The following is a 13,382-nucleotide window of genomic DNA, read 5'->3' as shown; positions in this document are numbered from 1 at the left end:
AAATCATCGTTGAAACACTACAGTAATTGCTGTAAGCAAGATCCATGGATGAATCCTAAAATCAGCAGGTGAAAATTGAAGGAGAAACAGGATGTTTGCGTGATCACAAAGTATTGCCCCCCAAACTGGTTACTGGTGGATAAACCCACTAGTAGATACCACCTAACCAGGTGGTCAAGGTTAACCTCACCAGTCATAAGACATCTCAGCATGATAATCCCTGATAAAATGCACTGAGAAGGGCACATCACCTCCGTGGTATTCTTTCCAAAAATTCATAACCTCAGTCTAACTCGAGAACACGTCAAACAAACCCCAATAAGGGAACACTCTCCAAAATACTGACCTGATCAGTTCCCTTCCAGAATGTCAAGGTCATGAAAGACTACTGAGGAACTATCATGAGTCATAGGAGAATAAGGAGATTTGGTGATTAAGTACAATGTGGGATCCTGGATTAGATGTTGGAATAGAACATCAGTGGAAAGGACATCAGTGGAAAAACTGGGAAGATCCAAATAAGTCTCTGGTTTCGGGTTTTTTTTTTTTTTAATTGTTCTTCTAAAGAAAGATGTAGAACGGCGAGAACATGGTGCTATGTCTGTGTTTTTTAAAAGTGTGTGTGTATGTATATACACAACCATACAAAACCATACAAAGTTTTAAAATACACACACACACACACACACACACACACAGAAGTAGAGGTGCGAGATACCTGGGGCGGGGGGAAGAGAAGCATCACAGACCAGGGAAAAGTCATCCAGGAGAAGGTGGTCACCATCAAGAAAGTGAGGGGCGCCTGGATGGCTCAGTCATTAAGCGTCTGCCTTTGGCTCAGGTCACGATCCCAGGGTTCTGGGATCAAGCCCCGCATCGGGGCTCCCTGCTCAGTGGGAAGCCTGCATCTCCCTCTCCCACTCCCCCTACTGTGGTTCCATCTCTCGCTATGTCTCTCTCTGTCAAATAAATAAAATCTTTAAAAAAAAAAAAAGGAAAGAAAAAAGAAAGTGAAAAGATAACCTACAGAATGGGAGAAAATATTTGCAGAGTCATATATCTTATAAGAGTCTTGTATTCAAAATATATAAAAAAAAATCCTTACAACTTGATTTAAAAAAACCCCACATAATCCAATTAAAAATGGGCAAAGGATCTGAATAGACATTTCTCCAGGGAAGTTAGACAAATAGCCAATAAGCACATGAAAAGATGCTCAACACCCTTAATTTGGGAAATATAAATCACGCCCATCATGAGGGATCACTTCACGCTTCCTCGGGTGACTAGAATTCGAAAATCGGACCATAACCAGTGGTGAGGACATGGAGAAATGGAAACCCTCATTCCCTGTCGGCGGGACTGTAAAATGGGGCATTCACTCTGAAAAACAATTTGGCAGTTCCTCCAAGAGGTAGACCTACAGTTACCATGTGACCCAGCAAGCCCACTCCTAGGTGTCCACCCGAGAGAAGTGTAAGCCTACGTCCACACAAAAACTTGCACACAAATGCTCATAGCAGCGTTACTCACGAGAGCCGAAAAGTGGCAACAGCCCAAATGTCCATCAGTAGATGACGAGAGAAGCACTGGTGCTCATCAGTTATTTATCAGAATATTATTTGGGGGGCGCCTGGGTAGCACAGTCGTTAAGCGTCTGCCTTCGGCTCGGGGCGTGATCCCGGGGTTCCGGGATCGAGCCCCACATCGGGCTCCTCCACTGGGAGCCTGCTTCTTCCTCTCCCTCTCCCCTGCTTGTGTTCCCTCTCTCGCTGGCTGTCTCTCTGTCATATAAATAAATAAAATCTTTAAAAAAATAAAAAAATAAATAAAATTAAAAAAATTAAAAAAGAATATTATTTGGCCATAAAAAGGAGCGCAGTGCTGATCCGTGCCTCAACATGGATGAGCCTTGCAGACGTGACACAAGTGACGGAAGCTGGTCACGAAGACCACCTGTTCTACAAGTCCATTCCTGTGAAAGGTCCAGAATAGGGAAATCTATAGACAGAAAATAGATGAGTGCTTGCCTAGGGCTTGGGGGTGCTAACCGAAGGGGACTGAAAATGTTCTGCAGATGTCACGGTGGCATCGATCTGTGACTGCACTCTGAACCACTAGACTGCACACTTTAAATGGGTGAGTCATAGGGGATATGAACTATGTTTCGAAGCTTAAAGAAGTCCAGGAGGAAGTGGCCACCAGAGGCACTTGTGCCTGAGAGGGCGACGGGGCTGGAAAAATCTTGTTTGGATTTAGCCTTGTGGCAGTTAACTGCTTATGTTGGACCAGGTTGAGGAAGGAGTGAGAAGTGAGGATGGGTGTTTTGTTTTAGAAGTTTGGCTTAGAAGGGCAGAAGGGGGCACGGCTCAGTCTGGGGAAGTGTCAGGGGGAAATTAGTTTACAGATGAAAGACACCTGAAAAGCTTTAGGGACAGATGGGAAAGGTCCCCTCAGGAAGACCTAAGTGGGGACGGGCCGGGGCAGGGACTGGCCTTGACTGGGAAGACGGCAGCCTCTCTGCTGTACCGGGAGGAGATGGGGAGAGCGGGAGGTACAAGGGTTCTGATGGGGCGGGGAGGACGGTGGCAGATTTGAGGGGTTTTCCCTCCGCTGGCTGTAATGCTCTGGGGAAAGGAGGGCAGGCAGTTGAGGAGAGTGGAGTGGTGTGGGTGCAACTCTAGCATAAACCTTGGTGGGGGTGCCGGGCAGGACTGATGAGCTGGCTGGGACGGCTTACCTTTGCTGAGGAGAGAATACGAAACAGTGTGAGTGAAAGCCTGGGGACAGAAGTGAGTGTCAAGTCCTGTCCTGTCCCATCCCCAGCCTCTGGGCTCCGTGGAAAGAGAGCACTGACCTAGAAGGCTCAAGTCGAGGAATCCCAGGGATCTTCTAGAATTGCACCATCCAGTACAATAGCCACAAGCTGCATGTGGTTATTTAAATTTAAAATTCATTTCCTCAGTTGAGGTAGCTGCATTTCTTTTTATTCTTTTTTTTAAAGATTTAGTTTTATGTATTTATTTGAGAGAGAGAAAGCATATGTACCATAGCATGAGTGTAGGGGCCCGGCAGAGGGAGAGGGAGAGAAGCAGGCTCCCCGCTGAGCAGGGGGCTGGATTCCCCCCCCATCATGACCTGAGCTGAAGGCAGACATTAACCAACTGAGCCACCCAGGCGCCCTGACATTTACTATCATATAAATTAGAACTGAGAGTTTTAAACATTTAATTAATTTAAAATAATAATAAACCCATTATATATTAACATATTTTATGAAAAGTAACTACATATTTTCCAGGACAAAAAAAACAGTGAAAAGAATGGCATATATGTTCTGGCATATATGTCATGTCTGACTTAATAAAAGACAGCTGGATTCTCGTATCTGTTTCTATAGTCAGTCTGTTGTGATATCACATATCACGTAGTCTCTGGAAAATGCCACTGTAGACTCATGAGAGAATGAGAGTTAAGAAAGCAAATAATGTCTCGGTAGTATTATGAAAATAGTTTCAACTCTGAATTCCTTGGAAGAACGTCAGGGTGCCTGGACCATATTTTTGAGAACCACTGTTCTAGAACAGCCTCTATTTGGCACAAAGGAACTCGTCCCTGAGAGATTGAGTGATTTGCCTAAAGCCACACAGCGAGTAAATTGCAGTGTTGGGACCAGACTCTAAATCTTCCTTCTGGCTAGAATGGGCCCAGCTAGGCTTTGGTGAGTGCCGGACGGACGAGGCTTCTTGGCTATGGAGCCCCCGGCCATGTGGCCCTATAAATAAACCCATTGTGTCTGTGTCTGAGCCCCTTCCCTCTCCCCACCACCAGCAGCTGCTTTTTTTGTGGTTGGGTTATGCTGTGGACTGGGAGCGTGGAAGAGCAGGGAGAGGGGAGGTGAGGGGCGCTGGGGCCTGTAAGACTTTGGGGCTCAACACAACTGTCGTTCCTCCTGCCTGTCTGGAGAGGCCGGGGACTGAGCCTACTGTGGGTCAGAAAGATCCCACACCAAGGCATGCAGGTTCTTGCAGTGCCTGTGAAGAGGAAGTTGGAAGGGGACGCAGGGGCCCCTTCCCCATGGACACATGCCTCTCAGTAGGGCTATTGTGTCTTGGGGCCAGTTGTCAGGAGGAGGGAAGGAAATTCTTGTCTGTCCTCTTTCCCTGAGGGGGGAGGAGACCAGTTGGAATTCTTAGGGCTAAACGATGCTTTGGGCAGGGATTAAGGTGGCTACTTTCAGGCCAAGAATGCCCTGGGGCACCAGTCCCCTTATTCCCTCCCCACGCCCACAGCATCCCAGGGCTGATATCGTCTGGAAAGCAGTGTTGGTTATGGGTGCAGAAGTTGCTGTTTACAAGTGGACTCTTGGGTGTGGACGGGGATTCCAGAAAGCAGCTGGGGGATGGGGGGAGCACGGGGGAACGGTTGTTGTTACGGATGATTCTGTTATTAAAGTGAGCTTTTCCATCTCTGCCTTCCCACAGCTGCCCACCCTCCCCCACCTCCTGGTCCTTGGCTTCTGTCCCTCGAGGACTCTGGGGGGAACAGCTGGTGAGTGAGGGGCTCATCAGGGCCCAGAGCCCTTGGCTAAGAGCTGGGATGAGGGAGCGCGGAAGACAGGCTTGCTGCCACCTCTCTAGTCCCTTCCTCCCAGGACTGGACCCGGAGTTCAGGAAGGGGTCTGGCCTGTGCCCTGGCTGGGCAGACGGTGGACACTGCAGACCTTACTCCTTTGATCTGGCTGACTGAAGGGCCTGGGCAGTCCGCTCCCTTTTGGGGCCCTGTGACTGACTAGGCTGAAGAGAGTCACCAGAGTCACTTAGCGTGTCCCCACGTTACCCAGAGCCCCCTGGGCAGCTGCTCCCCCTTCCCTGTCCCTGGTAGCTGCAAACTGCCCCCCACTCCCCGCTGAAGAAGGGCCCGGGAGGCCCTGGTCTTCCTCCCTTCCTCTCCCTCCCTCCCCTCGGCACTGAGGTCACCTCCCTGTGAATCAGGCCTTTGTGGGGGGCGGGGCTGCCCGTTGGCAGTTCTGGCGGGAGAAGCCTCCAGTTCAAGTTGGAGCTCCCACCTCCTGCAGCTCCGTCTCTACCCACCGTGGCCTGCATCATGTGTTCCAGACCCCACATCCGACATCCGGGTGTGTCGTGGGACCAGCGTGGGGTCATCCTGAAGAACCCAGGTTGGGGCTTTTCTGGGCCCGGGGTGGGGCTGAGCCCAGAAGCTGTGAGTAGGGGCTGTGGGGCTGAGGGGGGAGGAGGGTGTGCAGCCCCCAGGAGAGGGGCCCCACTGACACCCAGCAGGGACAGCCACTGGGGAACAAACGTGGGTGGGGTTTTTTCCCCACGAGATTTAGGCCGAAAACCCAGGTTGTGATGGGTGGAATTCCTCATAGACTCAGATTGGGAGCTGGCGGTGGTGGCATCTCCTCGTGTTCCCGAGAGGAGAGTGAGGCTGCAGGAGGTGTTCTCGCCATAGAAATCTTGAACTCCCACTGCGGTCCTGCTCACAGCGTGCACTGCTCCGGGCGCCAAGTTTAAATGCAGGCCTCTTCCCTGTGACTCAGGCAATCCGGGCTGCCAGCTTCCTGTCCTCTGCTTGTGGCCCTGTAGACGGAGAGAAGGCCTCTGGTCCCGGGTTGGCCTCGACTGAGGGCAGAAAACTTCTCCCCAAAGTGAGGTTGAGTCACAGTCTGTCTTCGTTTCCGGAGCCTCTCCGAAGCCCAGCCGGGGAGGCTGAGACCATCCCACATGACAGAGCTGTTGCTTTTGGGTGGCTTATCACTTGGAGGGTCTCCCCCAGGTCACAGTGGGGCTCAGGCCTCCACACCCTGGGATCCACAGAAGCTCAGATTGAGAGAGTGGTGGCAGTCAGCTCCTGGGGGGGAGCGTATCGGGTCCCCACCCTCCTCAACACGCAGGAAACCACAGCCGTGATCCACAGCCAGTCCCCACGGTCTGGGCCTCCTGGAGGTATTTTTATTTTTGTTTTTTTAGGAAGGTATTCTCCCAAAGCATCCTCACCCTTAGTTTGGTTTTTGCTGTCGCTGTTGGGAACACAAAGACTTGGGCTTTTCCCCGTCTTTATCTTCCTCCCTTTCTGGCCCTGGACACTGCCGTGTTCACCCAGCTGCTTTCCTTCACCCTCAACTTTGTCTCTCCCATCCCCCGCTGCTCCCTGGAGGTGTCCGCAGGGGAGAAAGGGTGAGGGGATTGAGGGGAAAGCTAGGGAACCCTGGGGGCACTGGGAGCCTCTGACGGAGCGGGAGATGGGCCTGCTGGGGTGCTGGGGTGGGGTTTAACTCAAGTGGTGGAGGTAACCCGAGGCCTTTTTTGGTTTTAACCCCTATTTATGTATGTGGGAAGGAGGATATTTCCTGAATTTTTTTCATTTTTTTCCAAGCCCGTCCATTTCTAAAAATATCAAACACGATAATGTCACGAGCAAATGAAGTTATTCTCAATACATTTTTCATGATGTTAAAATAACAAAGGACTTGAGATTGTTGTGGGGTGTTTAAAAATAAGCATTACAAGTTTCTCCTTTTCCTGCCGTCTTCAGAAGCCACCTTCCGCTGTCATACAGGGGCACACGGTCTCTCTCGCTGGGAGAGAAGGTTCCCTCCGTTTGCCATTGTCCCTTTCTCCCTCTGGGGTGAAGGCTGGGCGGGCAGCTGGCGGGAAGGGGTGGAGCAGGAGGGGAGGCCCTGCACGCGGGGTGAGGGGTGAGGGGTGAGCGGGCGGCACGTCAGATCTGCGGGTGCCCCTACGGCCCAGACCCCGCAGGGGGAGCCAGGGACTCAGGGTTCTTACAGATGAACAGACAGCAGCAGCAGGCAATGAGGCAGGACTTTGCCTCTGTCGGGATGTGATCACGAAAAGTCTCCGTTTATTGAGTTCATGCAAGACCGTCTACACACATTGTCTCATTTCATCCAGCAGCAACCATTTGGGCTAAGTATCCGTGTGGCCACTGTATCGGTGAGGAAACAGATTGTCTAGAGTCAGATTCTCACCCTGACCTGTCCCGTTTGCATAGCTCCAGGAGCCCTGGGACTATAAGGGGCTTACAGCACAACTTGTGTGTGTACAGAGGCCGCCTACGAAGGGGGAAAGGGAGGCCTGTCCGGCGTGCTTTGTGACCCAGCCGTGTGGCTCGGGCAGCACCCTTTGCCTGCAGCTACGGCACCCTCACCCAGGCTGCTGCCCCCCTCGTGAAGCTGTTAGGAGGATCGGGGGCGGGGCCAGTGCACTGCTTGGCACACAGGACACACTCAGCTTTGGGCGAGTGATTTCCTGCTCTTCGGTTTCCTCATCTCAGGCATGGGTGTTGAGGAGAGCACCTCATTCCCTTTGTGGCTGTGAGGACCGAAGAAGCCGGCATCTGTTCCAGAAGGACCATAAAGCCTCATGTGTTGCCGCTCATTCCTGTTTGGTGTCTGAGTGATGTGCGTGCGGCCCTCTGCACTGGCTCTTTTCTCGGCCTGCAGGGCTCTTCCCGTGCCAGGATTGCATCTGGCCATCCCCGAGGTTTCTGCTTTGGTGTCACCTCTTGGTGCCTTATTGGGACCCGACGTATGTCCATTGGTTTATCTGTGTATGATCTGCTTCCCCCAATAGAATGGAAGCTTTCCTAAAGGCAGGGCTTTCTCTGGCTTGTTCATCCCCAAGGCCCAGTCCCTGGCACACAGCAGGAGCCCAATAACTGCTTGTGGAATGCATGGCTGACATCTCCTTCTTTTTCCATAGGCGAGGTGACCATTCTGGCTGCTAGAGTGAGTGTGCCAGCCTGAGCGAGGAGGCAGAGACAGGTGAGGGGCTCTGAGGCTGTGCATGCTGGTGGGGGGACTGGAGGAGGAGGGAAGGGGGCGGGAGAGGCACCCCTGTGCCCCACTGCAGGGGAGGGATCGTTCAGATGCCTGGCCGGTGAGCTGCTAGAGGGCTCCTCTCTTCCTTGGTCTGAAAGTGCTAAGTCTGTTTTACGTTAGGAACGGTTTTCCCATCTACTGGAAATTTCTATAGTATTTGTGCAAAAGAAGGAAATGAGGACTTTCCTCTAGCAGAGAAATTGAAATGCCAGTAGCAGCTGAAGACTCGTCAGGTACAGCCAGTAACTACGGCAATAGTCCAGTGACCTCTACGTCATGATACAGGACAGAACCCTGGCTGCTCCATTCTCGGGCAGTGACAAACGAGTCGGTTTCGTCATCAGTCTGTCCCTGACATGCCAGGTAGCCCACCAAGGAGTGTGAGTCTGGGCAGTGACGTGAATGCAGAGTACTTGCCCTCACGGGGTCAACGCTCCCCGGGACGGGGTTACAGATCCGTGCAGGGGGGGTGCCTGAGCTGGACTGGGAGCAGGAACCCTGAAGGATGCGTAGGAAGGAGCTGGCCGGGCGGAAAGCAGGGAGATGTCAGGGGACCCCCGCAGAGGGAACAGCATGCACCAAGAGACTGGGCCTCTGGGGCCTGGCGGGGAACAGGGAGCTGGTGAGCACGCAGGCTCCCTCCCACTGTGCCCGGGTAAATCGAGTGTGCTGGTTTGAGGCCGATCTCAGCAGAGAATTCAGCTTTCTTGGCGGTTGGCCAGTGTGTATGTGACCTGTGGTAGGGTGAGCACAATGACTGAGGTTTATAACAATGGTCTCCGTTCTTAAAATGGGAAGAGTGTGTCTGTGTGTCTGTCCTGGGACCAGAAGAGCCGGAGTCAGACCCTGAGTTGTTACAATATCCGTGGCCCATCAGTCACACTAGACTTCCAGAATACTGATGAGTTTGGTCTTTGTCCTCCTCCTCCACTCACCTCCTTGCTGTGCCCTGGAGTAGCCTGCCAGGGCGTCTCTCACTTGTTCCCAGGGCCTGATGTCGGAGGCCATGGACCAGCCCGCTGGGAGTCCTGGAAAGCCAAGGCCGGGAGAGGGTAGTGACAGCGGCACGGAGCCGGGCACCTGCCAGGAGCTCCTGCACCGACTTCGGGAGCTAGAGGTGGGCCACGAGGCAGGGTGGGGGTGGCGGTGCCGGCCAGGGCCCTTGGGAGCTTGGGTAGGCTTTGTGGGTGTGGGTGGACCTTCCTCTCAATCCGCTTTACCGGGCTGGAGCAGAACATTCTCTAGCAGAGCTCCTCGGAGAAGTCCTTTCTTTGCTCTGAGCTCTCCAACCCGGAGGGGCGGGGGGCAGCTTGGGACAGGAGGCATGCTCAAGGGCAGGGCTGTCCTAGCCCCCAAATGTCTCCCTTCTTTACCCCTTTTCTTCCCCACTTTCATGCCCTTGCCGGTCTAGGAAAGGCATGGTCACAGAGGCCACAGGAAGAAGGGTTTAGATGACCCAGGGCTTAGGAGTTGAGGGTCGAGGACGAGGATTCCTCAACTAGGCTCTTCCGCTGTATTCTTAAGACCCTACCCTCCTCCCTCCAGCCTCCTCTGCCCTCCCCTCAGGGAAATAAGGATCACTTTGGGCACTTCCCAGCTTAGGTCCTCCTGGCCATGTGTCTCCCCAGCCCCTCCAACCTCTCCGACTGAGGTTGGGATTTACAGAAAACCAGCCATCTCACCTTTGCCTTTCTGCTGCCTTCCATCCATCTCTGTAGGCCTCCCCGTGGGGAATCCAGCCAGATCCAAGAGCTGGGATAGAGGTGTAGCTAGTAGACTCCATGCCTCCCCTTCCCCAAAAGGAATTTGCCGTGGTGGAGGAATGATCCCATAGCCTCCTTGCTGGGCCTCTTTCTCCCTCCTGCAGGCAGAGAACTCGGCGCTTGCCCAGGCCAACGAAAACCAGCGGGAGACCTATGAGCGCTGTCTAGATGAGGTCTGTGGGGTCTCCAGGGGACTGGTGCAGGGGGGTATGGGGAAGCGGGGAGGAGCACGGGTTGTCAGTGCTCCAGGCAGAGGCTGGTGGGTTGATAGCTCTGCCTCGGGCCCTCTGTCCCCAGGTTGCCAACCATGTGGTACAGGCCCTGCTAAACCAGAAGGTAAGCAGCCACGGGAGGCATTCTCACCCCGAGCCCAGATGCCCTGTGGAGAGGCCCTGAGTACAACAGGGAAAGCCCTTCCTGGGGACCCGTGAGCCTACGCACATAGGGGCTAGAGGAGGGAGCTTGGTGGAAATGGCCTATCAGCCCTCCAGCAAGGCTCCTCCCCACCTCGGACAGGTCCCCACTATTCTACCTGGAGGCAGAGGTGGGCTGGGTAAGGCCAGGTCTCTGAGCCATGGTAAATTTGACTTGGGCTTGAATCCTTCCCTAATCCTGGCCCCGGCTGGTTTCTCCAGACTGTGAAGGCCCTGATAGCAATGTTAATATTGTGAGCATAAGGTGGCATCTAAATATTTACTCAAGTACTGTGGGAACTTCTTGACTTCTGAGCCACTCTGACCCCCAGGTCTTCCTCTGCCTTATATGGGCCCTTCTTTGATGTATGGTTTCTAAGAGGCAGGGGGTTGGCTCAAGGGATGGGAAAGATGCCAAAGGGAATAGGATTTACCTCCCACCGGGGTGGTAGACTTTGGAGAATTTACCATCCCCAGAAAACGTGACAGCCACAAACACAGGCAGGCTCAGCCCCCCTAGAAGGAGGCTGCAGGAGAAGGGCATGCCCAGCGGGAGCGCCCACCACGCCATACCACTCGCCCCTCCCCACCATCCTTCCTTGTCTCCCTCCGCCTCCCTGGGTGGCAGGACCTGCGGGAGGAGTGCATCAAGCTGAAGAAGAGGGTGTTTGACCTGGAACGGCAGAACCAGATGCTGAGCGCCCTGTTTCAGCAGAAGCTCCAGCTGACGACAGGCTCCCTCCCTCAGGTGGGCACAAGCGATTCACCTTCCGTCCTCATACCTCCGCTTCCTGCCGCTCCCAGCCCCGGCCGCATTACCACCTTCTTTGCTCCCAACACCTGAAGAAGCGGGCCTCCAGCCATTCCCCTCCATTCTGGGGGCTATGGCCATCTGGGGAAGGCCCATCTAACCTGATAGATCTGAGCCTTAGATGGGGAGCGGAAGACTCCCTGAGTCCCCCCAAGCTTGGCTCTCCCCCACCTCCCAGGTGCTCCTTGCCCCGCTGGATGGCATCCCTTCTTGTTGACAGAGAAGGTTCTTGCTTGGCTCCTGCCCTGTGTGGGGCGATGGGTGGAGGATGAAACTGCAATGATTTCAAGCTCCCAAGGGGACCCTTTGGCCACTGTGTTGCTTCTTCTTGGCCAGGGGCAGGGGCGGGGCTGGGTGGACGGCGCCCAGTGCTGGGTGTCACAGAGAGGTCAGGAGAGGCACTTCCCTCCCGGTCATTCTCTGAGCGTGCATAGTTGCACATGCTCGCTCAATGACACAGGCGCGTCCTCTAACGCTAGTCCCTGATCGTTGACCTGACACCTGCCTTACCCGGGAAAAGCAGAAGGCTACTAGGAGTGAACCTTGAACTCAGTTAAGATGTCACTTGGGGGGTGCCTGGGTGGCTCAGTTGGTTAAGCGGCTGACTCTTGATCTCAGTTCAGGTCTTGATCTCAAGGTTGTGAGTTCACACTCTGTACTGGGCTCCACACTGGGTGTGGAGCCCACCTAAAACAACAACAGAAAAGATGTCGCTTGCCGTCACTCCATCAGGAGCCCCGAGGGTGGGGTGAGATTCGGGGGTGGGAGGACCAGGACCAGCTTCAGGGACCTGAGGTGAACCTCGGGTTCTGAGGTCAGCCAGCACATCCTACCCCGCCCCCAACCTTGACAAGAAGAGAAGCACCCTTCTGTGTGGATCCGCCTGAATTTGTGTGTCTGTCTCATGCAAACCAGGCAGCTCTTGGCCCCCACACCTTAAGCAGGGTGCTCCATGGCTCACTGGGAGGCTCTGTCCCCAAGGCCAGGGCAGAGCTGGGTCTGAACTGGTGGCAGTAACTGTGGCTCTTCCTGCCCTCGGTCTGTCCCTGCTGCCGAGGTCCCCCCCCCGCAATCCCCGAGGCCTAAACCCGCTAGCCAAGCTCACCCTGTCCGTGCCTTTCTTGGTGACCCGTGATAACAGGTGTAGATCATCCTTAAATCACTGAAATGAAATCTGGGACCTTTGGGGGTTTGGGGCAACAGATCTGTCTTTCCTGACGGTTCCGTGACATAATAGAGCGTGAACCTTGGCCTCAGATACGCTTGGATTGGGTCCCTAACTTAGCTAATTCTTAGCTGTGTGACCCTGGGCAAATTATGTAACCTTATGAACCCCAGTTTTTTTCCTTGTAAGTGAGGATTAAGATATTGCACGTTGTCGTGAGGATGAAATGAAATCATATATGGTGTTTGGCCCAGAGTCGTAGTCAATAATTAGCAGCCATGTATCATTAGTAATGTTACTCTCGAGTTGTGCTTTGCTAGGACGAAAGCTCCATTGAGCAAATGCTAAAGCAGCTCTTACCGTGAGCAGCGCCTTTGCCAAGACGTATATGGAACTGGCCGGGGCTGTGGTCTGCGCGGGGCACATGAACCCGCAGGCCGGACTGCTCTGAGCTCAGGCAGGTCTGCAGGCAGCCAGAGTACGGAGCAGGGTGACAGTACCGTCCGGGAGCCCAGAGGGGAGAGAGGCCAGCAGAGTGGCCTGAAGGAGGTGACATCGGACCTGGGCCTTGCTGCACGGGCGATGTAACGTAGAGTTGGGGGTGGGGAGAAGGGATGCCCTGTGGAGGGAACCGCAGGGAAAGCCCGGCAGAAGCGAGCTGTTCGGCTGGGCTGGGACGAAGGCCGTGCGGAGGAGCAGCGAGTGGGGACCAGAGGCGGCGTCAGGAAAGGACCAGCAGCAGGCCGGGCCCCGGAAGCCGGCCGAGGGGCCCAGACCTGTCTCCTGCGGCAGCGGGCAGGAGGCTGTGAGCACAAAGATGCTTTAGATGAAAAAGAAAAAAAAATACCTCTGCTTTATGGGTAAGGGATTTGTAAAGCCAGCGAACCCGGTCGGGGAGACAAAAGGCCGAGCAGCTTCCAGGCCAGAGGACTGAGGATGTGGGCTGTAGCCGGGGCCGGAAGACGGAGAATGCCACAGAGGCCGGACGTTAAAGCTGACTGCTGTCTAGTCGAGGTGCCTCAGAGATGGGAATGACATTCTCCAGGGACTGAGAGAGAAGTGACCGTGAGTCCATGGTCATACCTTTGTCATCCTCAGAGACCAGCTGGGGGGGGACAGAGATGGTAAGTCCTGCCATCTCTTTTCTCGGGCCTAGTAACAAATGCTTTTCCATTAGTCTCAGTCAACCCTGTGAGGCTGGGGTCACAGGCAGTCAGAACAGGAAGGGGCTGTTGGAGGCCGGCCCTCTCTGTAATCGGGAAGGGGGCCCCCACAACGAAGCAGAGTGGTCCTAGAGCCGCCATGGGCACCCAAACTAGGCTTGCCACTGCCCACTGCCCTCTGCCCCAGGGACCTTCTTCTTTCT

General features: G+C 54.2%; 1 protein-coding gene across 6 annotated transcripts in view; it reads left to right on the top strand.

Moving 5' to 3' along the window:
- The window catches only part of NCKAP5L (NCK associated protein 5 like), a 30,294-nt gene that overhangs the window by 9,310 nt on the left and 7,602 nt on the right, over window positions 1–13,382 (top strand). For 3 of the 6 annotated variants that reach the window (XM_045801100.2, XM_045801104.2, XM_045801105.2), the window contains exons 2-6: window positions 7,746–7,807; window positions 8,823–8,981; window positions 9,732–9,800; window positions 9,925–9,963; window positions 10,669–10,788. In XM_045801100.2, coding sequence (XP_045657056.2) covers window positions 8,859–8,981; window positions 9,732–9,800; window positions 9,925–9,963; window positions 10,669–10,788 — 351 coding nt within the window. In that variant the 5' untranslated portion in view covers window positions 7,746–7,807; window positions 8,823–8,858. Of the gene's footprint in view, window positions 1–4,413; window positions 5,180–7,745; window positions 7,808–8,822; window positions 8,982–9,731; window positions 9,801–9,924; window positions 9,964–10,668; window positions 10,789–13,382 lie in introns of those variants that run through there. The other 3 variants (XM_045801103.2, XM_045801101.2, XM_045801102.2) reach the window with 3 other exon arrangements.

This window comes from Ursus americanus, chromosome 25 (genome assembly GCF_024610735.1).
Source record: "Ursus americanus isolate L20-20 chromosome 25, mUrsAme1.1.p, whole genome shotgun sequence".
NCBI lineage: Eukaryota > Metazoa > Chordata > Mammalia > Carnivora > Ursidae > Ursus > Ursus americanus.
Note: the sequence above shows the minus strand (reverse complement) of the source record. Positions and strands in the feature narration are given on the sequence as shown.